Raw genomic sequence first — 20,531 nt, forward strand, 5'->3', positions numbered from 1 at the left:
GTGTACTGTTTGCTGATCTCATTTCAGATCCCTAGCAGGGACATTATAATTGACTTCAGAGTTCCTAGGCTGGATGGGGTGGTGGGTGGGTGGAAGGTGGGCGGAGTTCACAGGTAAATGCTTATCACTTAGCAATGCACCAGAGGCTACTGGCAATTGTGTAACCAAACTTCAGGATGAATTAGCACCTTCAGCAGAAGGGGAAATAAATTGAGGGAAACGCACATCATGTTAACGTCTAGGACACAAGTTCAAATTTCAGTGACATACTCAGCACTGTTAGTGGTCCTGTCCCTACTACTACAAAAATAAAACAAAATTGGAGCATCAAACTTAGCTCTTGTGAAGTTAGTAGATTGTAAGCAAAAACTCTGGCTCTTCCTATATCTAACCCATAATATCCTCTACCGAACCATGAGTGTTTGAATCTTTTATTATATGCAAAATTAGGATGTTATAATAATAACCCTTACATTTTATATAGCGCCTTATTATTTCTTCGGGATGTCTCAAAGCGCTTCATGGAATACATTGTACAGTGAATTGACTGTATATTTTGTGGGTGAAACACGGCAGCCAATTGCGCACAGCAGTGTCACACAAACAGTCATGGATTGACAAAGTTATTATTTATTTATTTTTTGGAAGTGATTATTACCCCCGGAAAAGCGATCTGACAATCGACTAACAACCTACTTATTTGCTAGGTAAACAGAGGCGTGTGGAGTGAGGAACCTTGCCCAACGTTTCGCCAAGCACGGAATAGAACCCAGGTCCCCTCGCCTGCGAGGCGTGTGCTCTAACCACTGAGCCTCTACGCTCTGTTAGGAAGACATGAGACATGCTGAAAGGCTACTTACCCATTGTATTTAATTTTTGTTTGTGTCCAACTGAGCAAATTCATTAGCGTCAGAAATCGTAGATAGTTCTTTTAGATTATGGACACAAAGGGACGCCATTTTGCCTTTCTTCTTCACAGATGTGCCCAGGAAGTTCTTTTGCATCACTTCCTGTTTTGGGAACAACCAAACAAAAGCTATGGGAATTTGCTGATTTTAAACATTTTATCTTCATCTACAACTGCATATAAGGTTCCTATGAAAAAGTTGGAGAAATCGTAGCAACAAGACTATCACAGGAAATTTGAAAAGGAAGTTCCTGGGCACAGATCTGAACAAGAAAGGCAAAATGTCATCTTTTTGTCCCCCTCCCCCCCACTACAAAGTGACTATGATGTATATTTTCCAAGAAATATCACTTTGCTTAGTTGGACAAAACTAAATGGTTCTGGTAATTCACAGTACTAAGCAGAACAGTGTCTGCTTAAAACTACAATCCCTTAATAATCACATACTATATAACGTATCTTGCAAGACTTAAGTTCAGTCTAGCCAAGGAAACCCCCCAAAGCAGCCTGTGAATACTGTACTTCTAAAAGCCCACTTGTCTGTAAGAGTGTGAGGCATTGCAGATTTATAATTACTTATTTTCAGCAATCTTAACTTTTTTTTTATTAGTGTTCCATTTTGATCTCCTTTGATTCAGTCCTGCTTCCCTGATAACCAATGCTGTAAGGAGTAAAATACCAAGCACAACTTTTTTGTAAATGACAACCACAACAGATTCCACAACAGTGAAAATACAGCCTAGGACGAATGGTGTACAGGATTGGTAGAGTGTACAATAAGTTGTGGCTTACAAAGTCTGGCTATATGACTCATTAAATCAATCGCAATTACGATACAGCCTCTGGGATGTCTTGTTTAAAGAGTACAGATGGCATCAAGAAACTGTCTGGAAAGGTTACCTAGCTTGACAATGCAGAAGAGCAAAATTAATATGTATGTCAGTTGAAACCATACAATTACCTTACGGTTAATGATGGCATTTCAATGTTAATTGAGCTTCCAAACACTGTTGAGTTATTGTTAACTCAGCCAACTATCAAGAGGTAACTAGCACTCACCACTTTAATATCTAGTTGGGAGACCCAAGTGAATATGATCATAATTCTTTGAAACAATCTGACTTTCAGAAAGGTTATTAATGGGCTTGATACCATATAGTGGCAGAGTCCTAAAACACTGCTTAAAGCAATGGTGGAATGCAAGTTTGTGTCCACAATCCTCCTGATGGTTCATTCTTAATCCTAACTATTTGACTATGGAGAGGCACCAAACAAACACCTGACTCTTACCCACAGGGAGATTGGCTTTCTTATTTGAAGATCCTTCATGGCACTTAGGAAAGAAAAGAAAAGGTAAAAAGGAGGGAGAAAATTTACCTAATCCACTTATGTTAAAACACATGATATAAAATTGAATTAAATCACTGACCTGGGGATCTTAAAGTTAAATAATTCTAAATCCTTGCAATTGATACAACACCTCGAGAGAACTTCGGAAAGGGCTTTCCAGAATTTACTGTAAAGGGCAGTGACTGTGTATTTTGTAGGCAAAGCAAATTCAGTGCTGTGTATCTGTGCCAAAAGATTATATCATGATCCAGATTTACTTTGTGTGTTGATGCTGAATCAATATCTCAATGAGAACCACATAATTTCATTGTGATGACTTTTTCATGATGGTCTTAACATTTTTATCTTGCATTAGGAATTTACTATATAATTCAGTCAATATTATTAGCTGGTGTCACAATGACACGAATAAACATCACTCGAATAAACTCAGCGCTACAAACGATCCTACTAATGTAGAATTTCACCAATGCATCTCTTCTGAACCTTACACTGTACTTCAGCAAAGTCAACATTTCATGCCCTGGTATAGGCATATCGCAAACCAATATCAATTCACTTTCTGCATTGCCATACCATTTTTAGAAGAAATTTGACAATCGCAGGTTTCGAGCAAAACGTCTTTCAGAACTATAAGGCACCCTTAGTTGAACTTAAATTCTATAGTCAATGATTTGGGCATCTCAAGCAATATGATAACACTTAGAATGCAACTTGGCATTTGGATCAGCTACATGCTTCACATATTATTTGTAACACTTGTTAGAAATACCTGCCAACTTCTCTCCTCACCAGAGAAGTACCTTTGGCAAACAGTAGTTACAATACTCATCCAATAATTTTTAAAAACGTATTATTAATAAGGAGCTCAGTGAACGAAGCAAGTTGTGATGCAAGACCAAACTTAACATAAAAGTCATCAACAAGTGCCCGTTGTTCATTTATTACACAATAGTGCAGTTTTAAAGTGTTATAATCATGACTAATAACAGACCTTTTTTGCAGAGAAGGTGGATGTACTTCGTGACTTCATTGAATGCTGTACAAAATGTTAGCATTCAATTTTAACTGATGAGCATTGAGCTATGAAGGAAATATGTGAATGATTTTCTGTAATGGTAGGATTTTTTTAAAAATGCAAATATAAATTTAAGAAATTCGTATTTGAAGCTCATAATTTGGCCACATAATCTCTATCCATGTCATTTATAGTGCAATTGCTTTTTGCCAGCCAGATGCCAGACACATGCCAAAACCTACCACTGTGTTTAAGAGTTTTGGAACCAGACAGAGTTCCACATATGTATTCCACATATGCATGGCAATTTTCCTGCGTCTGGAATGGAATACGCACTTACCCCCTGCAGGGTCACACTCTGCTTATCCGATCCCAGAAAGTATGAAGACACAGGTTGGCGAGAGACGAGATTAGTTATTTTAATCAGCTAAGACTTGCCATACCTTGGCAAACTTCTCAGTGCTTATCCAGTTAGGACCATCCTACCCATCAGGACCTTTCCTTGCAGGGTTAACAAGAGCTGAGTAGGAAGGATCCCTCACCCCTGCTCTGCTGATGGTCTGTCTTGCAGTTCATGATATATTCAGAGGATAAACTACAGTTAAGCTTTGCAGTATGAAGAATACACTTACAACTGAGGTTTACAAGAGATAAACTATGCCAATATCAGTGATGGTCAAGGCACACCCGTTATACAACACTACCCTTTTTGATGGAAACACGTTTGATGCTAGAGCAATAGAATTGCAGGTTTAGATTCACTGTACTTGCACTTGCAGCTGAATAAATAATTTGTGATACCTAGGAGCTATAAAACTTATTTAATTAAGGAGATCAGATGTTTAAAGCTCAAGTTATCCAGGCATGATCTGAATTCTCACATGATCGCTGTCTTATAATTGAGTGCATTATACATACAACAATTTTATATAAATTGAAATTACAATACCAAAGAAAGCTAATACTGAATAAGATAGACACACTTTAGTCACAACAATGATTGTTTGTAGTTACATGAAGAATTAAGTATTTATACAGATTATTGAGTTCTCAGTTATGTAATAGGGAAGCAATTTGCATAAGATTGTACAGCGTTGAAACAGGTAATTTGGCCCAACCAGTCTGTGTCAGCGTTTATAATCCATGAGTCTCCACCCAGCCCTTATTCCTCCCATATCTTTCCATTCACTTCACCATCGTGTGTATATTTAACTTCCTCTTAAATGCATCTATGTTATTGTCTCCAACCAATGCTTCGGGCAGCGAGTTCCACAATCTCGCTACCCTCTGCTTGAAGCAGTTCCTTCTAAATTCTCTTTTAGATCCCCTAGTTGCTGCTTTACACTTATGTCCTCTGGTTACAGACTTTCTATCAAGTGAGAACAGACTACTTATGCTAAACTTATTGAACCCTTTTAGAATTTTAAATGTTGTTATCAGGTCCCCTCTTAAAGATCGCTTGTCAAGTGAAAGGTGGTTATATATGCACACAATCTAATCACAATGTGCACATATGCAATGGCTATATGCGATTGGAGAAGTTTATCCACACCCTTGTAGCCATTCATTTTTAAAATACAATATAAGTGTAACTTCATGGGTTGATTTTATTCTTTTTCCCCTCAAACGGGCATTATTATACTTCAACAGTCAATCTTCTCCATTTCACAAATACACAAAGAAGATTTGTTCTGTACTGATTGATCAACAAAGATGAGGCAATTGTTCCATTTATCCTAAAATAAATAAAATTAGCACTAGGATAGTCTAACACAATACAAAACATGCATGGTGGCAAGAATCTAAATCAGTATGCAGTACATCATATGACAAGCAAAGGGAACCACAAAATAAAACATCTCGGAGGTAGCAACTTGTGAGTAGTCAGCCTCAGGAGTGAGAAGTGCAATGCAAAATGTGACTTCACAAGATTAATTCACATAAAACAGATTATTCTTTCAAAAATTACATTTTTGAATCCAGTGTCCTGGCTTCTACCAGCCTTCCTGGTAACGTATTGTTCAGGTTATAGATGGTATACAGTGTGTTTACCTCAGAAAAATTACCATATCAGGGGCACTCTTCAAAGTGACTTAACCCGCAAAGACAGTTTGATTTCATCACCTTCAAAGAGGAGAACGGATAATGTTCTGGTAAATCTGAGTAATAAGTGGCTCCTCTGACTCTTCAGTGACATGAAGTGGCCAATCCTCACAATGATCCGGGCTAGAACTCTCACAGCCCCAGGGAGAGACCCCCTCACAGCCCCAGGGAGAGACCCCCTCACAGCCCCAGGGAGAGCCCCCTTCACAGCCCCAGGGAAACACCCCTCACAGCCCCAGGGAGACACACCTCACAGCCCCAGGGAGACACACCTCACAGCCCCAGGGAGACACACCTCACAGCCCCAGGGAGAGACCCCCTCACAGCCCCAGGGGAAGAACCCCTCACAGCCCCAGGGGAAGAACCCCTCACAGCCCCAGGGGAAGAACCCCTCACAGCCCCAGGGAGGGACCCCTCACAGCCCCAGGGAGGGACCCCTCACAGCTCCAGTGAGAGACCCCCTCACAGCCCCAGGGAGAGATCCCTTCACAGCCCCAGGGAGAGATCCCTTCACAGCCCCAGGGAGAGACCCCCTCACAGCCCCAGGGAGAGACCCCCTCACAGCCCCAGAGAGAGACCCCCTCACAGCCCCAGGGAGAGACCCCCTCACAGCTCCAGGGAGAGACCCCCTCACAGCCCCAGGGAGAGACCCCCTCACAGCCCCAGAGAGAGACCCCCTCACAGCCCCAGAGAGAGAACCCCTCACAGCCCCAGAGAGAGACCCGCTCACAGCCCCAGGGAGACACCCGCTCACAGCCCCAGGGAGACACCCGCTCACAGCCCCAGGGAGAGACCCGCTCACAGCCCCAGGGAGACACCCGCTCACAGCCCCAGGGAGACACCCGCTCACAGCCCCAGGGAGACACCCCTCACAGCCCCAGGGAGACACCCCTCACAGCCCCAGGGAGACACCCCTCACAGCCCCAGGGAGAGACCCCCTCACAGCCCCAGGGAGAGACCCCCTCACAGCCCCAGGGCGAGATCCCCTCACAGCACCAGGGCGAGATCCCTCACAGCTCCAGGGAGAGACCCCCTCACAGCTCCAGGGAGAGATCCCCTCACAGCCCCAGGGAGAGACCCCCTCACATCCCCAGAGAGGGACCCCCTCACAGCCCCAGGGAGAGACCCCCTCACAGCCCCAGGGAGAGACCCCCTCACAGCCCCAGGGAGAGACCCCCTCACAGCCCCAGGGAAAGATCCCTCACAGCCCCAGGGAGAGACCCCCTCACAGCTCCAGTGAGAGACCCCCTCACAGCCGTAGGGAGAAACTCCCTCACAGCCCCAGGGAGAGACCCCCTCACAGCTCCAGGGAGAGACCCCCTCACAGCCCCAGAGAGAGACCCCCTCACAGCCCCAGAGAGAGACCCCCTCACAGCCCCAGAGAGACACCCGCTCACAGCCCCAGGGAGACACCCGCTCACAGCCCCAGAGAGAGACCCCCTCACAGCCCCAGAGAGAGACCCCCTCACAGCCCTAAGAGACACCCCCTCACAGCCCCAGGAAGAGACCCCTCACAGCCCTAAGAGACACCCCCTCACAGCCCCAGGGAGAGACCCCCTCACAGCTCCAGGGAGAGACCCCTCACAGCCCCAGAGAGAGACCCCCTCACAGCCCAGAGAGAGACCCCCTCACAGCCCCAGAGAGAGACCCCCTCACAGCCCTAAGAGACACCCCTCACAGCCCCAGGAAGAGACCCCTCACAGCCCTAAGAGACATCCCCTCACAGCCCCAGGAAGAGACCCCTCACAGCCCCAGGGAGAGACCCCTCACAGTCCCAGAGAGGGACCCCCTCACAGCCCCAGAGGGAGACCCCCTCACAGCCCCAGAGAGACACCCCCTCACAGCCCCAGAGAGAGATCCCCTCACAGCGGTTCCCATCTGAATCTCTGCAGGAAGAAGCTGCGCTCTCTCTCCCGGGACAGGCAGCCGCTGCAAACAGCGCCTCGCCTCCCCATGTCAACCCGGCCTGGCCTCGGCCCTGCAAGAGGATGGCGGGGGCGAGACGCCGGCTGCGGCCGCTCTAGATGCCCGGCCTCTCCTCCCCTGTCGCCGGCGCTCAGCAGCCGCTCCCCGGCCCCAGTGCCGGAGCCTGACAGCGCCGCTCCCTCCCTCCCTCCCCACCCCACCCCACGCCCGGGGTTTCTCTCCCTCTCTCCGGACTCGGTCGCCGCCTCCTCCTCCTCCTCCTCACCAGGTGTCCCCCTTCTTGAGCGGCGTCTTCATGAGGGCCGCCGTCTCTCCTCTCTGCGTCTCCAGATCGGCCACTCCGCCCTCCGCCATGTTCAGCAGCACCAACAGGCGCGGGCGGGCGGGCATGCCGGGAAGCCGCACCGCCGATACAGCCAGCGAGGGCGGCAAGAGCTGCCCCTCCGGCACCGCGCCCGAGCAGTCCTCCCCACAGCGCCTGGTCCTCCCAGCACCACCCAGTGGAGTCCTGCCAACAAGCTCCAGTGTAGACCTGCCCACGGGGACCAGTGTAGACCTGCCCACGGGGACCAGTGTAGACCTGCCCACAGGGACCAGTGTAGACCTGCCCACGGGGACCAGTGTAGACCTGCCCACGGGGACCAGTGTAGACCTGCCCAAGGGGACCAGTGTAGACCTGCTCATGGGGACCAGAGTAGACCTGCCCACGGGGACCAGTGTAGACCTGCCCACGGGGACCAGTGTAGACCTGCCCACGGGGACCAGTGTAGACCTGCCCACGGGGACCAGTGTAGACCTGCTCACGGGGACCAGTGTAGACCTGCCCACGGGGACCAGTGTAGACCTGCCAACAGGCACCAGTGGTTTCTTCCCCAAATACAGTTATTATAATACCGCACAGAAGGAGGCCATTCAGTTTATCCCGTCTGCACCGGCTTTCAGAGCAAGCTGTTCTTTCAGTCCCACATACCCCTTCAAGAGTCACAGGGTCACAAGATTGGTTTGGATGAAGAAGGCCTTTCGGCACATCAAATCTCATTCCTCCAGAATACCCATCATACAATCCTGACAGTTTTAAACTTTTTTAAATGAGGCCAATGTCTTGGCCTGACCCACATTTTCTGGTAACCTGTTCCAATCATTGATTACCCACTGAATAAAGAAAATAATCTTCCTAGTGTCTTCTTAAATTGCCGTTTACAATTCCAAGTCCATGTATTTTGTTCTGCTGTCTTGTATCCTAAAGTATTGATCTGGTTTACTTGTTTTATTCCCATTTAAGCACCTCTATGAGGATCCCTGTCAGTCATCTTCTCTCAAGATCTTCCAAAACCAGTTGGAAAAGCTCTCCAACCAGTTGCTGGAAGTCTGTGTGCTCCTGTTGCCCAACATTTACACTGCTCTGCAGCACACCTGGTGCCCTAGAAAGGTATCAGCAAGTTTCAATACTCAACATTTGATATCATTTATCTTGGTCTTAGCTTTTACACCATAAACTGAAGAATTTTGGAAAATTCATATATTTTCTTAAAGTTGCAGTAAGCTGGTTTAAAGTTTTTAAAGTAAGCTGGTTTTCAATGCCTGTGAAAAATTGGCTTACAAATTGGAATTTTTTCCCCCAAAATTCTTCATGATCTTAGAATTTAAGAAAATGGTGTTAAAACTAAGACAAGAAGATTTAGGCCCTATTAATTCTGACATAGTCTTAAAGCTAGGATTAGAGGATTTAGGTCCTACTAATTCCTACGGATGCATGTCACCTACACAAGGAAATTTTCCTTTGTCAGGAATGGAGTGCACTTTCTCTCCCTGGAAAGATGCAAGCTGCTTAAATAATTCTGGTATGTATTAGGCATGAGTTAGCAAGAGTTACGACTTGAGGGCGTAGTGCTGGAGTGAAACCAACTAAAATGCCTCCTTGGCCACCAAGACCACCTTAGCATTTTGGCTTGCAAGGGTCACAATAGCTAAGTGGGAAGAATACAACAGCAACAAGATTACATTTGTACAGCGCCTTTCACGTCGGGAGGATGTCCCAAGGCCTCACAAGAAAGTGAGATACATAATTCATACAACTTGATATGATGTATTGCGGTCCCAGTAACTCAGGAATCATCGGGTCTCACGTCTGTTTGTCTGTTAAAAGTTATGTTTATATTTTTAATTCATAATTTGATACCATTTGATATAATTCTTAGGGTGGGGTCCTATGTAACATCTCAGGAGAATTCAGAATTCCAGTCCTACTCTCATTTTTTTCCCCCACTTATCAAAGATTAACTTAACCATCAACAATTCACACAAATATAGAGCCTTACATGTACAACGAATGTCTTGAAGCACTTGAAAACTAATATTCTAGATTAGATTACAATAATTGTTTCTGCAGAAAAAGAAAACAAAATTGTGCTGTAGTTTGTTTTTGCAGAGAGCAACTGGTTAGATATAGGAATTTGAATTACCCAAGAATTAAGTTGAATATCCTTGGTGATTTTTTAACAGTGAGATGATGAAATGTTATTTCTAATATATTTGTATTATTAAAAATATATTAGACAGTATACAGTATTGAGGATAGCTCTATCCAAATTCCTTACTCTGGACTTATTTGTTCATTTTTATCCTCTGGTAATTCTCTTTCACTTTATAATTTTTTTGTCAGAATGAAATATATTACAGCATTGCTACCAAACTTGTATCATGCCAGCCACCTTGATGTTCTAGAAGTCCAAATCTAATGCTGTGTTTCAGGCTTAATTAAAACCAACACATATCTTATTTGTCACAAGCTTAACCTGAAGTGAGACTTTGCTATCATTGAAGAGAGACAAGAATGACCAATGCCAAACATTCTGGGCTCCCCCAAACTTTGGCTCTTGCCAACCTGTGGAGAATATTCTCCAGAATAAGACAAGCAGAGTTCATCCCTCCAGGGAGAAAACGTGCATTCTATGCCTGACACAGGGACATGTTGTAGGTGCCATACATATATGGAACTCTCAGACAGGTTTGGGTACTCTTAAGCAGGGTGATGGATTTCTGCACGTGTAAGACATTCAGCTGACCAAATAAAATATTGGCCAACAGTCCTCTAGGCAATCCATCACTTCTTGACTGTTGTGCCCAAATTGGCTGTCAGGGTAAGCCAACAAGTACACTCACTATACTCTATGGAAAACTCTGAAGCCCTTTGAGATGTTTAGATGTGATAAGATACTATGAAGCAGATTTTAAGTAAATATAGTTGTTGCTTCATTCAGCTTTGAAAATTAGTTTTGTGTTGGAACTTCTAATTTTTTAAATAATCTTTCAATGTATTATAAAATTGTTTATATAAATTATCATCAGTAAATATTAATTCACATTTTTTTGGAACTCCAACTTGCTTTGTCTTCTATAGAGAGGATTTGGAGTGGTGTTTTTTTGGAAAATTTGTGAAGATGGAAAGATCTATTGAATTGATCATTTTTTTTACAGGTTCCTCTTGCAGAATATTTGTATCTGTGAGTCAATTTCAGTCAGAGAGTTTTTGAGAATTTTTCTGTCATGAGGGAACAAAAGAAATCCATCAAAATCTGGAGCAACCAAACAGTTGCACCTCTTGCGCCCTGAATTATTTTCACCTTTTATTTGCTGTTTCTCACCTACTTGAGCTAAAGGGAATCCAGAGTGTGTTGGGCTCTGAAACATCTACAAAACTATAAATGGAGTTGAATTTTCCAATTCAGTGACACCAGGGCCGCCCTCAGTGCATAAACAGTGCAAACAAATGTCGCTGGAGATAACACTAATGTCATTAAAACAGTAAATGTCAGGTGGAGAGTTGTCAAAGCAAAGATGTCACAAATCTGAAGAATGTTTAAAGTAAAACAGACCTATTTCAAACCTGCGGGTTTTCCGAATTATTTTGTATAAATCACACTCTCGACATTGCTGACAATTGCTAATATAAAATAATGGATTAAATAAATTGAGAATCGCTATGGATGTATGCACAGAGGAAAGATTTCATGGCACAGCATTACAATTGCACAATGACTTGAAGAATAGTTGTGAAGACAACCTGTGCATGAGGCAGTATGTTTAAGACACTGAATCTATTTTTGTTTCAATTTATACCCTCAAAAATATTTTTTTTTCGCTTAAGCAACTTTTATGTGCATCCGGTTGAGTTAGATCTCTGCCACCAATAAAGTATACTTTCTACCAGAGACTGAGCTTCCACCACTGCGGAGAAGATACCCTGGATTTCATATGTAGTTAAAGCCCCTGCCAGTACAGCCCATGGGCCACATTCACATATATGTTGCCTCCAAAATATCCAGTCTACACTTTACAGTAAAATCCTGGGAAGCCACTTGAGCCTTCTTGATCACATGAAAGGCGCTATATTAAATACAAGGATTATTATGATATGTTCTGTTTTAGAGTTGTTCAATATGGATTTTAGGCTGGCCTCCAATGTGATCAATGAAACACCAGATTGACCACACAGTACAAAATTTGAACAGCTACTGTTTTTCCAAGTACAAACCGCTTTGAATTGTTTTCCTGTCACCAATGCAGAAGTAATTCATGCTTTCATCACCTCCAGGCTTGACTATACAAACCCCCTGCTTGTCAGCCTTCCCAACTCCTCCCTCCACAGGTTGCAGATAATCCAGAACTCTGCAGCCCCGTCTTCTTCCGCACCAAACTCCGTGACCCCATCTCCCCCACTCTTGCCGGACTCCATTGGCTCCCTATCATTCAGAGGATCCAGTTCAAGATCCTGGTCCTCACCTACAAAGTCCTCCATGGCCTCGCCCCAACCTACCTCTGCGACCTCCTAACCCCCTACCAACCCGCCCGCTCCCTTCGCTCAACGTCCCCCGACCCACTAACCCCACCATTGGTGGGAGAGCCTTCAGCTGCTCTGCCCCCAACCTCTGGAGCTCCATCCCCCAGTCACTCCACCACGCTCCCTTCTTAGCCTCCTTCAAGTCCCGTCTCAAGACCCTCCTCTTCGATCATGCCATTGGTCACTCACCTTCCCTTCCCCTCCCTTCTCCCCCCCTGACCCCAGCTCGGGTCTGAAATGCTGTACACTGTCCAGTGCCTTGGGACGTCCTCCCGACATGAAAGGCGCTATACAAATGTAATCTTGTTGTTGTTGTTGTAAGCCTCTTTATGTCCACGTTTAATTAAAAAACACACCCAAGAAACACACGAGACAAGTTATAGCGCACAAACGATGCAAGCAGAAACAAACAATACAAATAGGGATATACTTTTACTGAGAAATGTTGCAGTCTTTATCTTGCACCAATTTTCAAAACTCTGGCGCAAACTAATCAGACAATGCACAACTCAGTTCTGCTTTCAAGCTGGTGTTCAGCAACTACGACCTGCATTTCGACTTCAGGAAAGTAATAATTGAAAATGTCACTTTAGGATGCCTTGTGCACTTAAATATTTGCATTTAGCAGAGAGTCATGTGGCCAGAATAAATATTTCAGAGTTAAAGTATTTCAGAGTTAAAAGGCTCCCCTGATTGGTCAATTGGGCAAATGCACCATGTAGTCTGAGGCTGAGCCACTTAGACGAGAAAGGTTCCACTTTCTGCAGATTCCTGGCAGTTCAATTTAGCTCATGTTACTGGAAAGGGAGATATCAGGCAGGGAGCTTACTGTTTACCATTATTGAGCAACTCTCTTTAGTCATACGGGGTGAAGATAGGATCGGATTGAATTGTGATGTCCCGTACTGTTGACAGGCATTGTCTACGCTCCAGCAAGGTGTGTATTGTTCCTGGAATACTGCCAATACCTGCAATACCTTACCTGAGCGTGAACTTAAAGTACTTAAGAATGTTAGAAAATAATAATCCTTGCATTCGATTTAGCGATTTATCACATCTTCAAGACGTCTCAAAGTGCTTCACAGAATAGACTGTAAAGTGAATTGACAGTATATTTTGTGAGCAAAATGTCAATCTACTAACAACCGGGTTCCTACTTACTGCAAGGTAAACAGAGGTGTATGGAGTAAGGAAACTTGCCCAACATTTCACCCTGCCCAGGAATCGAACCCAGGTCCTCTCGCTTGTGTAATACATATTCAGACACACATTTTAAAAGTATATGTGCATGTGTATATTATTGGCCTGTAAATGATTTACCACTAAACCAATGTGGAGCAAACATTTAAAACATACATTTATTTTTCTGTGCATGTTAATTTCCTTTCACTTAGAAACATTAAAATCACTGAAATTCAGTGACTGTTCAATGGAAATTTGATAAATACAATTTTTTTTTCTCTTAATTTATGTAGTCATTACCTTTGCTTGGGTCTCATTCTGCAAACAGTTCAACTTACACTTGTTTCCTTTTGGTGGCACTGATGAGCTACTGAAATGTGTAAGTTTCAGCTGCTCCACCAGCAGCAAACTTTGTGATACTGCAGCCTTGTTACAAATGCAGACCATGAGAACTTAAGGTTAGAATGAGAAAATACTTTCTCTAATTCATTTAATTTACCGAGACTTTTCTCCTTACCACAATCCAGATAGTTATCCAGCTGTTCTCCAAAATAATTAATTGACATTTCCCATCACTAAACGTATCTGGTCAATGCGAAGCCATGATCAATGAGGCTATACTGGGAAATGTCTCTCGTTCATTTGAAACAATTCAAGACAATACAAAATTACATTTGTATAGCACCTTTCATGTCAGGAGGACTTTCAAGTATTAGACAGAATCCTTTATAGTGAATCCTGTGAAACACTTTGAGAAATTCTCTTGATATGAAAGGCACTGCATCAAATGCAAGGATTATTTATATTATGTACTGATGAAAAGATAGATTGGAATCAAGATCACAAGATTGGTCAGGATGAAGAAGGGTCTTCAGCCCATCCTATCTCATCTCTCCAGAACTCCCACCCTATTGTCCCCCCATCACTGCATCAACTTGTTTTTTAAATTAGTTCAGTTGAAGCATTAAAGGCGAGTTGTTCTTGACATAAGAATGATGCATTATTGGAATATATACTATTGCTAAGCTTTGCCAGCATGAAACATATATTGTAATCACTTTAACACTCTAGATTGATGAAATCTTGTTAAGTGACTATTACACGGTTGTATTGCTATGTAGTTTGCTTACAAGGGAAATTATTAAAAATTTGTACTGTTGTAACTTTAAGTGAAGTTTTGCTGATGATTGTACTTGTGTAATTGTTTAGTTGCTTGAAGTGAATAGTGTCTTTTTTTTACCTAATGTCTTTGCTCGGTTTGGTTCTGTTACATGGGAAAAAGAAAATGCAACAGGTGTCCTGTTATGTGAGAAAATAAGAAGTGGTGTCTGTGTGTGATAATTAGGTGGCCTTGCAAAATGATATGGTCTTTTATTAGGTGAGGAGTAAAAACAATTTGAGCCAACACAGTTCCTGGCCTCTTACACCTCTACCAGTTGTTGATTACCCCTGTGTAAAGATATCTGTTCTGAAATTGCCCTTTACAACTCTCTAAACCTGTGGCCTCTTGTTCTACTGTTTTCAAGCAACCTAAAGTATTGATCTGAGTTTACTTTCTCAGTCTCAAGTGAGAAGCATAGCATCACAGTAAATCTGAAACAAAACTCAATAGGTAAGCTAAGCATAGAAGGGAGTCGTAATGAACATAACGCTATGATCTAAACCTCAATATACAATATATACAATGTTAGAACAATTTGTGTGTTGTAATAAACATCACATTACAGAAGAAATATACTGAATACTTTGTGAAGATGCTCTTAGGGTAGTCACTAATTCATATCAGAATCTCTTAAAGACAAAAGAAGAAATTTGTATGTTTCTCCCCAAATCACAGTCTACACAGTGTTATTATTATATGAATGTTAATCTCCGTCTTGTATATGGCAGGATTTTAGTGTATTTTAACCACAAAAAATTATTACATTTGAAAGTCAATTTCCTACAAAAATAAAATACAAATCTAAAAGCCTAGTTAGCCTGATGTCTATATGCAAATGAGCTGAACAGCAATTTGACAGTTCCTCGGTAACTCAAACCAGAGGACATACACAATCTTTAACTAAATTTGCTGTGGCATAAATGATATTTGCATGGCAAATGAAAGCCTTCAGCCTTGATTTGTATTTGCAAATTAGCTTAATTGCAACTGGATATTCAATGCAATCATTCAAAAATGGAAGTGGATGGGGCCTAATTATCAATCAGAGTGGCATTAAATACACGGAATGGCACCAAAAGTGGAGTCCTGTAGCTCAGTGGTTAGAGCACTCGCTTTGCAAATAAGAGACCTGAGTTCAATTCTAGGCAGGGTGAAACCTTGGGCAAGTTTCCTTACTCCACACGCCTAATAATAATCCCTCCAAAACCAAAAACAATAATAAATTGGTCATTTTCAATCTATGACTGTTTGTGGGACATTGCTGTGCGCAATTCAGTTATCAGTTAGGGTAGTTGGATGTTCTTTCCTACTAAATTTAGATCTTCAGGGGTTGGGCAATGGGTGCAGTGAGCATATTGCAATGTGCACATACTACCCCGCTCCTAGAAGACCTTATGATATGTTGATTTGCTAGTACTTTCTGTTATTTACTACGCAGGTGAAAATTTAATGCATCTGGGATACATCTGTAAAATAATTGAGATTCCTACATTTTTTAACAAGTGGATCCTCCACAGTATTGGAGATTTGGTCAGGTTGCCAGCCCTCAAAAAGCTTGTGTCTGGTTAAAGCGCCAGAGTTACTGTCATTCCAGTCGGGCTTCAGTGCTTATTCCCAACAAAACAGGAGCTGCTGCAAGTGCTGAACATTCTATACCTTTATGTATTACAGAAAATAATTATTCACAGAATTTCAACAGCAAAGAGTCGCACATCACTTTTTGTTTGCAGAGGTTTACGTGCAGAGTTAACCATCATTTTCTGATCCAGGGTCACTCGAACTTACTTTAGGTAATCCTGGACATTGCTGTTTTTGGTACCAGTACAATTTTGTACAATTCTGTGCTCCAACAATCTACCAGGATCAAGATTCTTAGATTTCTATCTTTGCTGCAGTTGTTACTAATTTTGTCCTGATATTAGTGTATTATAATCCTTATATTTGATATAGTGTCTTAGCATATGGTTAAGATGTCTCAAAGCACTTCGCAAGATATACTGTAAGATGGTGCGTCTGTGTGTTTTTCGTGGAAGATTACGACAACGAATATTGCACAGCAATGCCCCACAAACAGTCATGAAGTGAATGACCAAATTTATTATTATGCCACTTAGTGTAAAATAGCTGAGTTTATTGGACAGTATATTGCTGTGTTAAACAGATAAATGAGTTTCCTTGTTACCAGACGAGCAACTACATATGTCAGCAGCTACCAGAAGTAGTCTGGCTATTGCAGCAAGGAAGCCTTAGAGGGTCTTATTGTCCAATTGATCCAGTGACCTCTGCAATTTGGCACTATTTTTTTAAGGAATATTTGAAGTCATAAAGCTGCTCTCTTGACATCTGTTTGTTTTTTGATGCATGCAAATACCCCTTTAACTAATTGCATTTGCATGAAAATGAATACAATAAATAGTTTCTTCAACTTATTAGCATTTGATACAATTTCCAATCTTTCACTGACAAAATAACTTAAAGCTACTCTACACAATTCTAAATTGATATATGCTTAATGGTTTGGCATCAGGTGTTGATTGTTTTTCACACAGGACCTCTTCAGACCAATATTAAAGGCTGTCACCTTGAAGGTGATGTAGGTGTTCCAAATTTTAATCTCATCAACTCCTAATTCAGAATTAATAACCACAAACATCAATCCTAAAAGAATCTGTGTAGCAAACCAGATCATCTCAAATAGTATTAGTAATATGCAATACATCTGCAATAATATCAGTTGTCAGCATTCTACATCAGAAAGTAACACCTCATAACACAGGAATGCTAATATAGAGTAACAGTTTTAACCGACTTTCTGAATCCAATACTTTCATTCATATTCCTCAGAAATCCAAAGAAGGATTAAGAAGATGATTCAACATATAGAACACTCTATAGAACATATAGAACACTCTATAGAATTTTGAGAAGTCTTTGAAGCATGGAATAAAGTGAAAATACTAAATAATAATCCTTGCATTTGATATAGCAGCTTTCACATGCGACAGTTTGGGATTAAGATGAGACTACACTATAAGGAGTGCAAAATAAGTATATTCAGAATTGTAATAAAATGCCAAATTTTATCAAATTTCCAATGAGTCATAGTTTATAAAACCAGTTTGTCTTAAGAGTTAAGATGACTCAGAATTGTGGAAAACTTTTGATATGGAAATCATTTTTCTAAATTACAGCATCTTGGGACATCCTCCCGACGTGTAAGGAGGTGTACAAATATAATTTGTTCTTCTTGTTCCACAGTTCTTGAAAATGACTAGCTTCCAAACTTAGACTGAATTTGGAAATTTTCCACAATTTCTATACAATCTCAAATTTTAAGACTAAATGGTCTCTCAGGTTAAGACTAGATGAACTTTCATCCCTCTGATGAGGACACAGATTATTAACTGCACACCATGTATGTACACGGCAATTGAAATTCAAATGCATACAGTCCAAAGTGCAAAAAAATTGTCAGTTTTTGCCTCATGTGACCACGCAAGCGAACTTCAAAGGCACATTTTCCAATGGATTCCAGCAGTAATTCCCACATGAATTCTGTGGTATTTAACCACAACCTCTCAGGAGATGTTCTAGTTACAGGCTCACTTGCAATTTTCTTTTAAAAGGATGTCAGGGATTTTCGAGAAAAAAAAGCTACAGAAGATTGCTGACAGTGGAATGCATCAAACACATCAATACTGATTACTGTAGTGAGAAAAGAATATAAAAGGTGCTTTGTAAAACCAAGTTCAGTGATCTGTAGAAAGGGACAAATGAAAAGGTTTTAGCATTCTTCCTGATGTAGTGCATGGGTGAAATTGCATGTTAATTGGATGCATAGGAAATATGCTACTAGAATACAGTAGAGTGCTCACTTTGTCTCAAACACATTGTGCAGTTACAGCATGGAAATCTGTCCAAGAATCTGATCCCACAGACCCGTATTTGGCTCTTATATCAATTAGTGGCTTCACATGCCTTTCTGGCATAGTTAGTAACATTGACCATTGTTTTCTATGTGATGTATTTGCTAGACTAGTTGGTACTTATAATGAAGGCTGGTTTGTTTGCTAAATTTCTGGTACCTTTTTGGAATACTAAATGGTCTGAACTCAGTTGATGATAGAAATAAATTCAGATCATTGGCCACGAAGCAGGCATACAAGCTTCATACTTCATTCCTTTTACCTGGAATCATTCTCGATGTCTCACTAGCCCATTTTCTCCTTATTCCGTCTCTCAGGCTAGGTGCCAATCTAGCACTGTGAATGTACTTCTGGATTTTGTCCTGACATGAAAGGTGTTGTATAAATATAAATTGTGTTGTATTGGCTGCTATATGAGGACTGACCGAAGAAAACTGAAGTTTTCTTGAATGTGATCTTTGTTGTTGCCCCACCTGAGATCAACTAACTCAGCACAGACCCCAGCATATGGGGAAAAAGTAAAAGAACGGGACTAAATAGATTCCTGTTCCTGAGAGGCAGGGCAGGCACAATGGGCCAAAAGGCCTTCTGTGTTGTAAATGTTTATATATCTATGGTTCTACCTAAGACTGAACCTTTGATTTTTTAAAATGACTGCAACTTGAATGTGTAGTCTTCCAATATGCTGCTGAGGAAATATATTACATTGATTTGGGCAAATTCTTGGTCTTTTTAATAGCAACATTAGATAAAAAATGTAAAGATCAATAATTCTGGACAGGAACTTTACTCTAAAATGTTTTGCTCAAATCTTTATAAAACATAGCTTGACATATTAAAAATCTCAAAGTTATGTGCACAAAAGTAAAAGGCAATTCATGCTCCCCCTGTATTCAGGGATACCCTTGGATGGTGAATAATACCGGAGGGAAACACAATATAATTAACCAACAAACAAGGCATTGAAAAGGTCAAATATTTTGTCTTACTGATTATTTTCATTTCTAACATTTTGTATAGCAGTCAACATTTAAAAAATAGATTAACTCACATGTTCCACATTCCTTAAATTGCAACACAAATAGCCTTTGCAAACAGGATGCTAATTGAAAGCTAAATGAACATTAACTGTGGTTTTCAGAAACCTTACTGAAAATCTGACCCTCGGTTGATTGCAAACACAACTTGAAAAGATAATTCACAATCTGAAGGATGAATGGCAATATGATTCCACATTTTATAAAATCAAACATCCATCCCCTTTTCAAATACGGGAACCAAAATGACATTGCTTCCAGCAGTAATCCAAAATTAATGGTTAGGTTGGATAAAAACTATCCACTTGCACCACTATACACTATATTTGAAAATGATTCACCAAACCCCATGTAACATGATCAACAGTCTTGTTCTCAGGCACTCAGTTCTGACCTCTGTGAATCGGTATCTGAGTAGCGTTTCTGAGGACGAATTACATCTAGAAATCGTTGGTGACAAATACTTTTGCAACTGTTGCATTTCAAAACTTTTTGTTGCCATTCCCTTTTTACAAATCCTCTAATATGTCATGGTGCCAAGGTTAGGAGAGGGAGAAGATTAATAATAATAATCCTTATATTTGGGATAGTGTTTTTCTGTTTATTGCAATTGATCTTCGAAATATTTTTATTTTGACGGCAAGTAATGGTGACATTATCAGAAAAATTAGCCAGAAGGAATGAATAAGCCTGACAGTGTAAAGAATCTGAATTAATGTTAGTGGATAGTCATCAACCCAGGAGTGCTTGTGTGTTACTGGCAGTCCAACTGTGTATATTGATGCAACTGGATTGTGAACATCATTAAAGGCTTCTAGAAAGGCATCCTTTGAAACACCTTGTTTATCCAAAGCAATGTGTTTCCAACTGCTTGATTGCTAATTGTAACACATCCTCTTTAATGGTTCCTCTTATGCATTCCTTGTTCTTTTGTCTTGTGTTACCCTTAACACTGTTTAGCGGAGGCAGGGTCAATGAAAATCCATAATGAACAACTTCTGCCAATTTCATGGATACTGATGTCAGCAAATTCCTAATTTTCAAGCAAAGTAAATATTCTTTCTGGAGTTTGCCTAATTA

The 20,531-nt window shown here is 41.4% G+C and overlaps 1 protein-coding gene across 7 annotated transcripts in view; it reads right to left on the reverse strand.

The window, feature by feature from the left end:
- LOC103179811 (ubiquitin carboxyl-terminal hydrolase 15) overlaps nucleotides 1–7,708 on the reverse strand; it is a 48,374-nt gene extending 40,666 nt beyond the window's left edge. For 3 of the 7 annotated variants that reach the window (XM_007895261.2, XM_007895260.2, XM_007895258.2), the window contains exon 1: nucleotides 7,570–7,700. In XM_007895261.2, coding sequence (XP_007893452.1) covers nucleotides 7,570–7,694 — 125 coding nt within the window. In that variant the 5' untranslated portion in view covers nucleotides 7,695–7,700. Of the gene's footprint in view, nucleotides 1–860; nucleotides 1,011–7,569 lie in introns of all 7 variants that reach the window. The other 4 variants (XM_007895259.2, XM_042335198.1, XM_007895263.2 and 1 more) reach the window with 4 other exon arrangements.
- Nucleotides 7,709–20,531: the final 12,823 nt, after the last annotated feature.

Source organism: Callorhinchus milii, unplaced genomic scaffold (assembly GCF_018977255.1).
Source record: "Callorhinchus milii isolate IMCB2004 unplaced genomic scaffold, IMCB_Cmil_1.0 Scaffold5, whole genome shotgun sequence".
NCBI lineage: Eukaryota > Metazoa > Chordata > Chondrichthyes > Chimaeriformes > Callorhinchidae > Callorhinchus > Callorhinchus milii.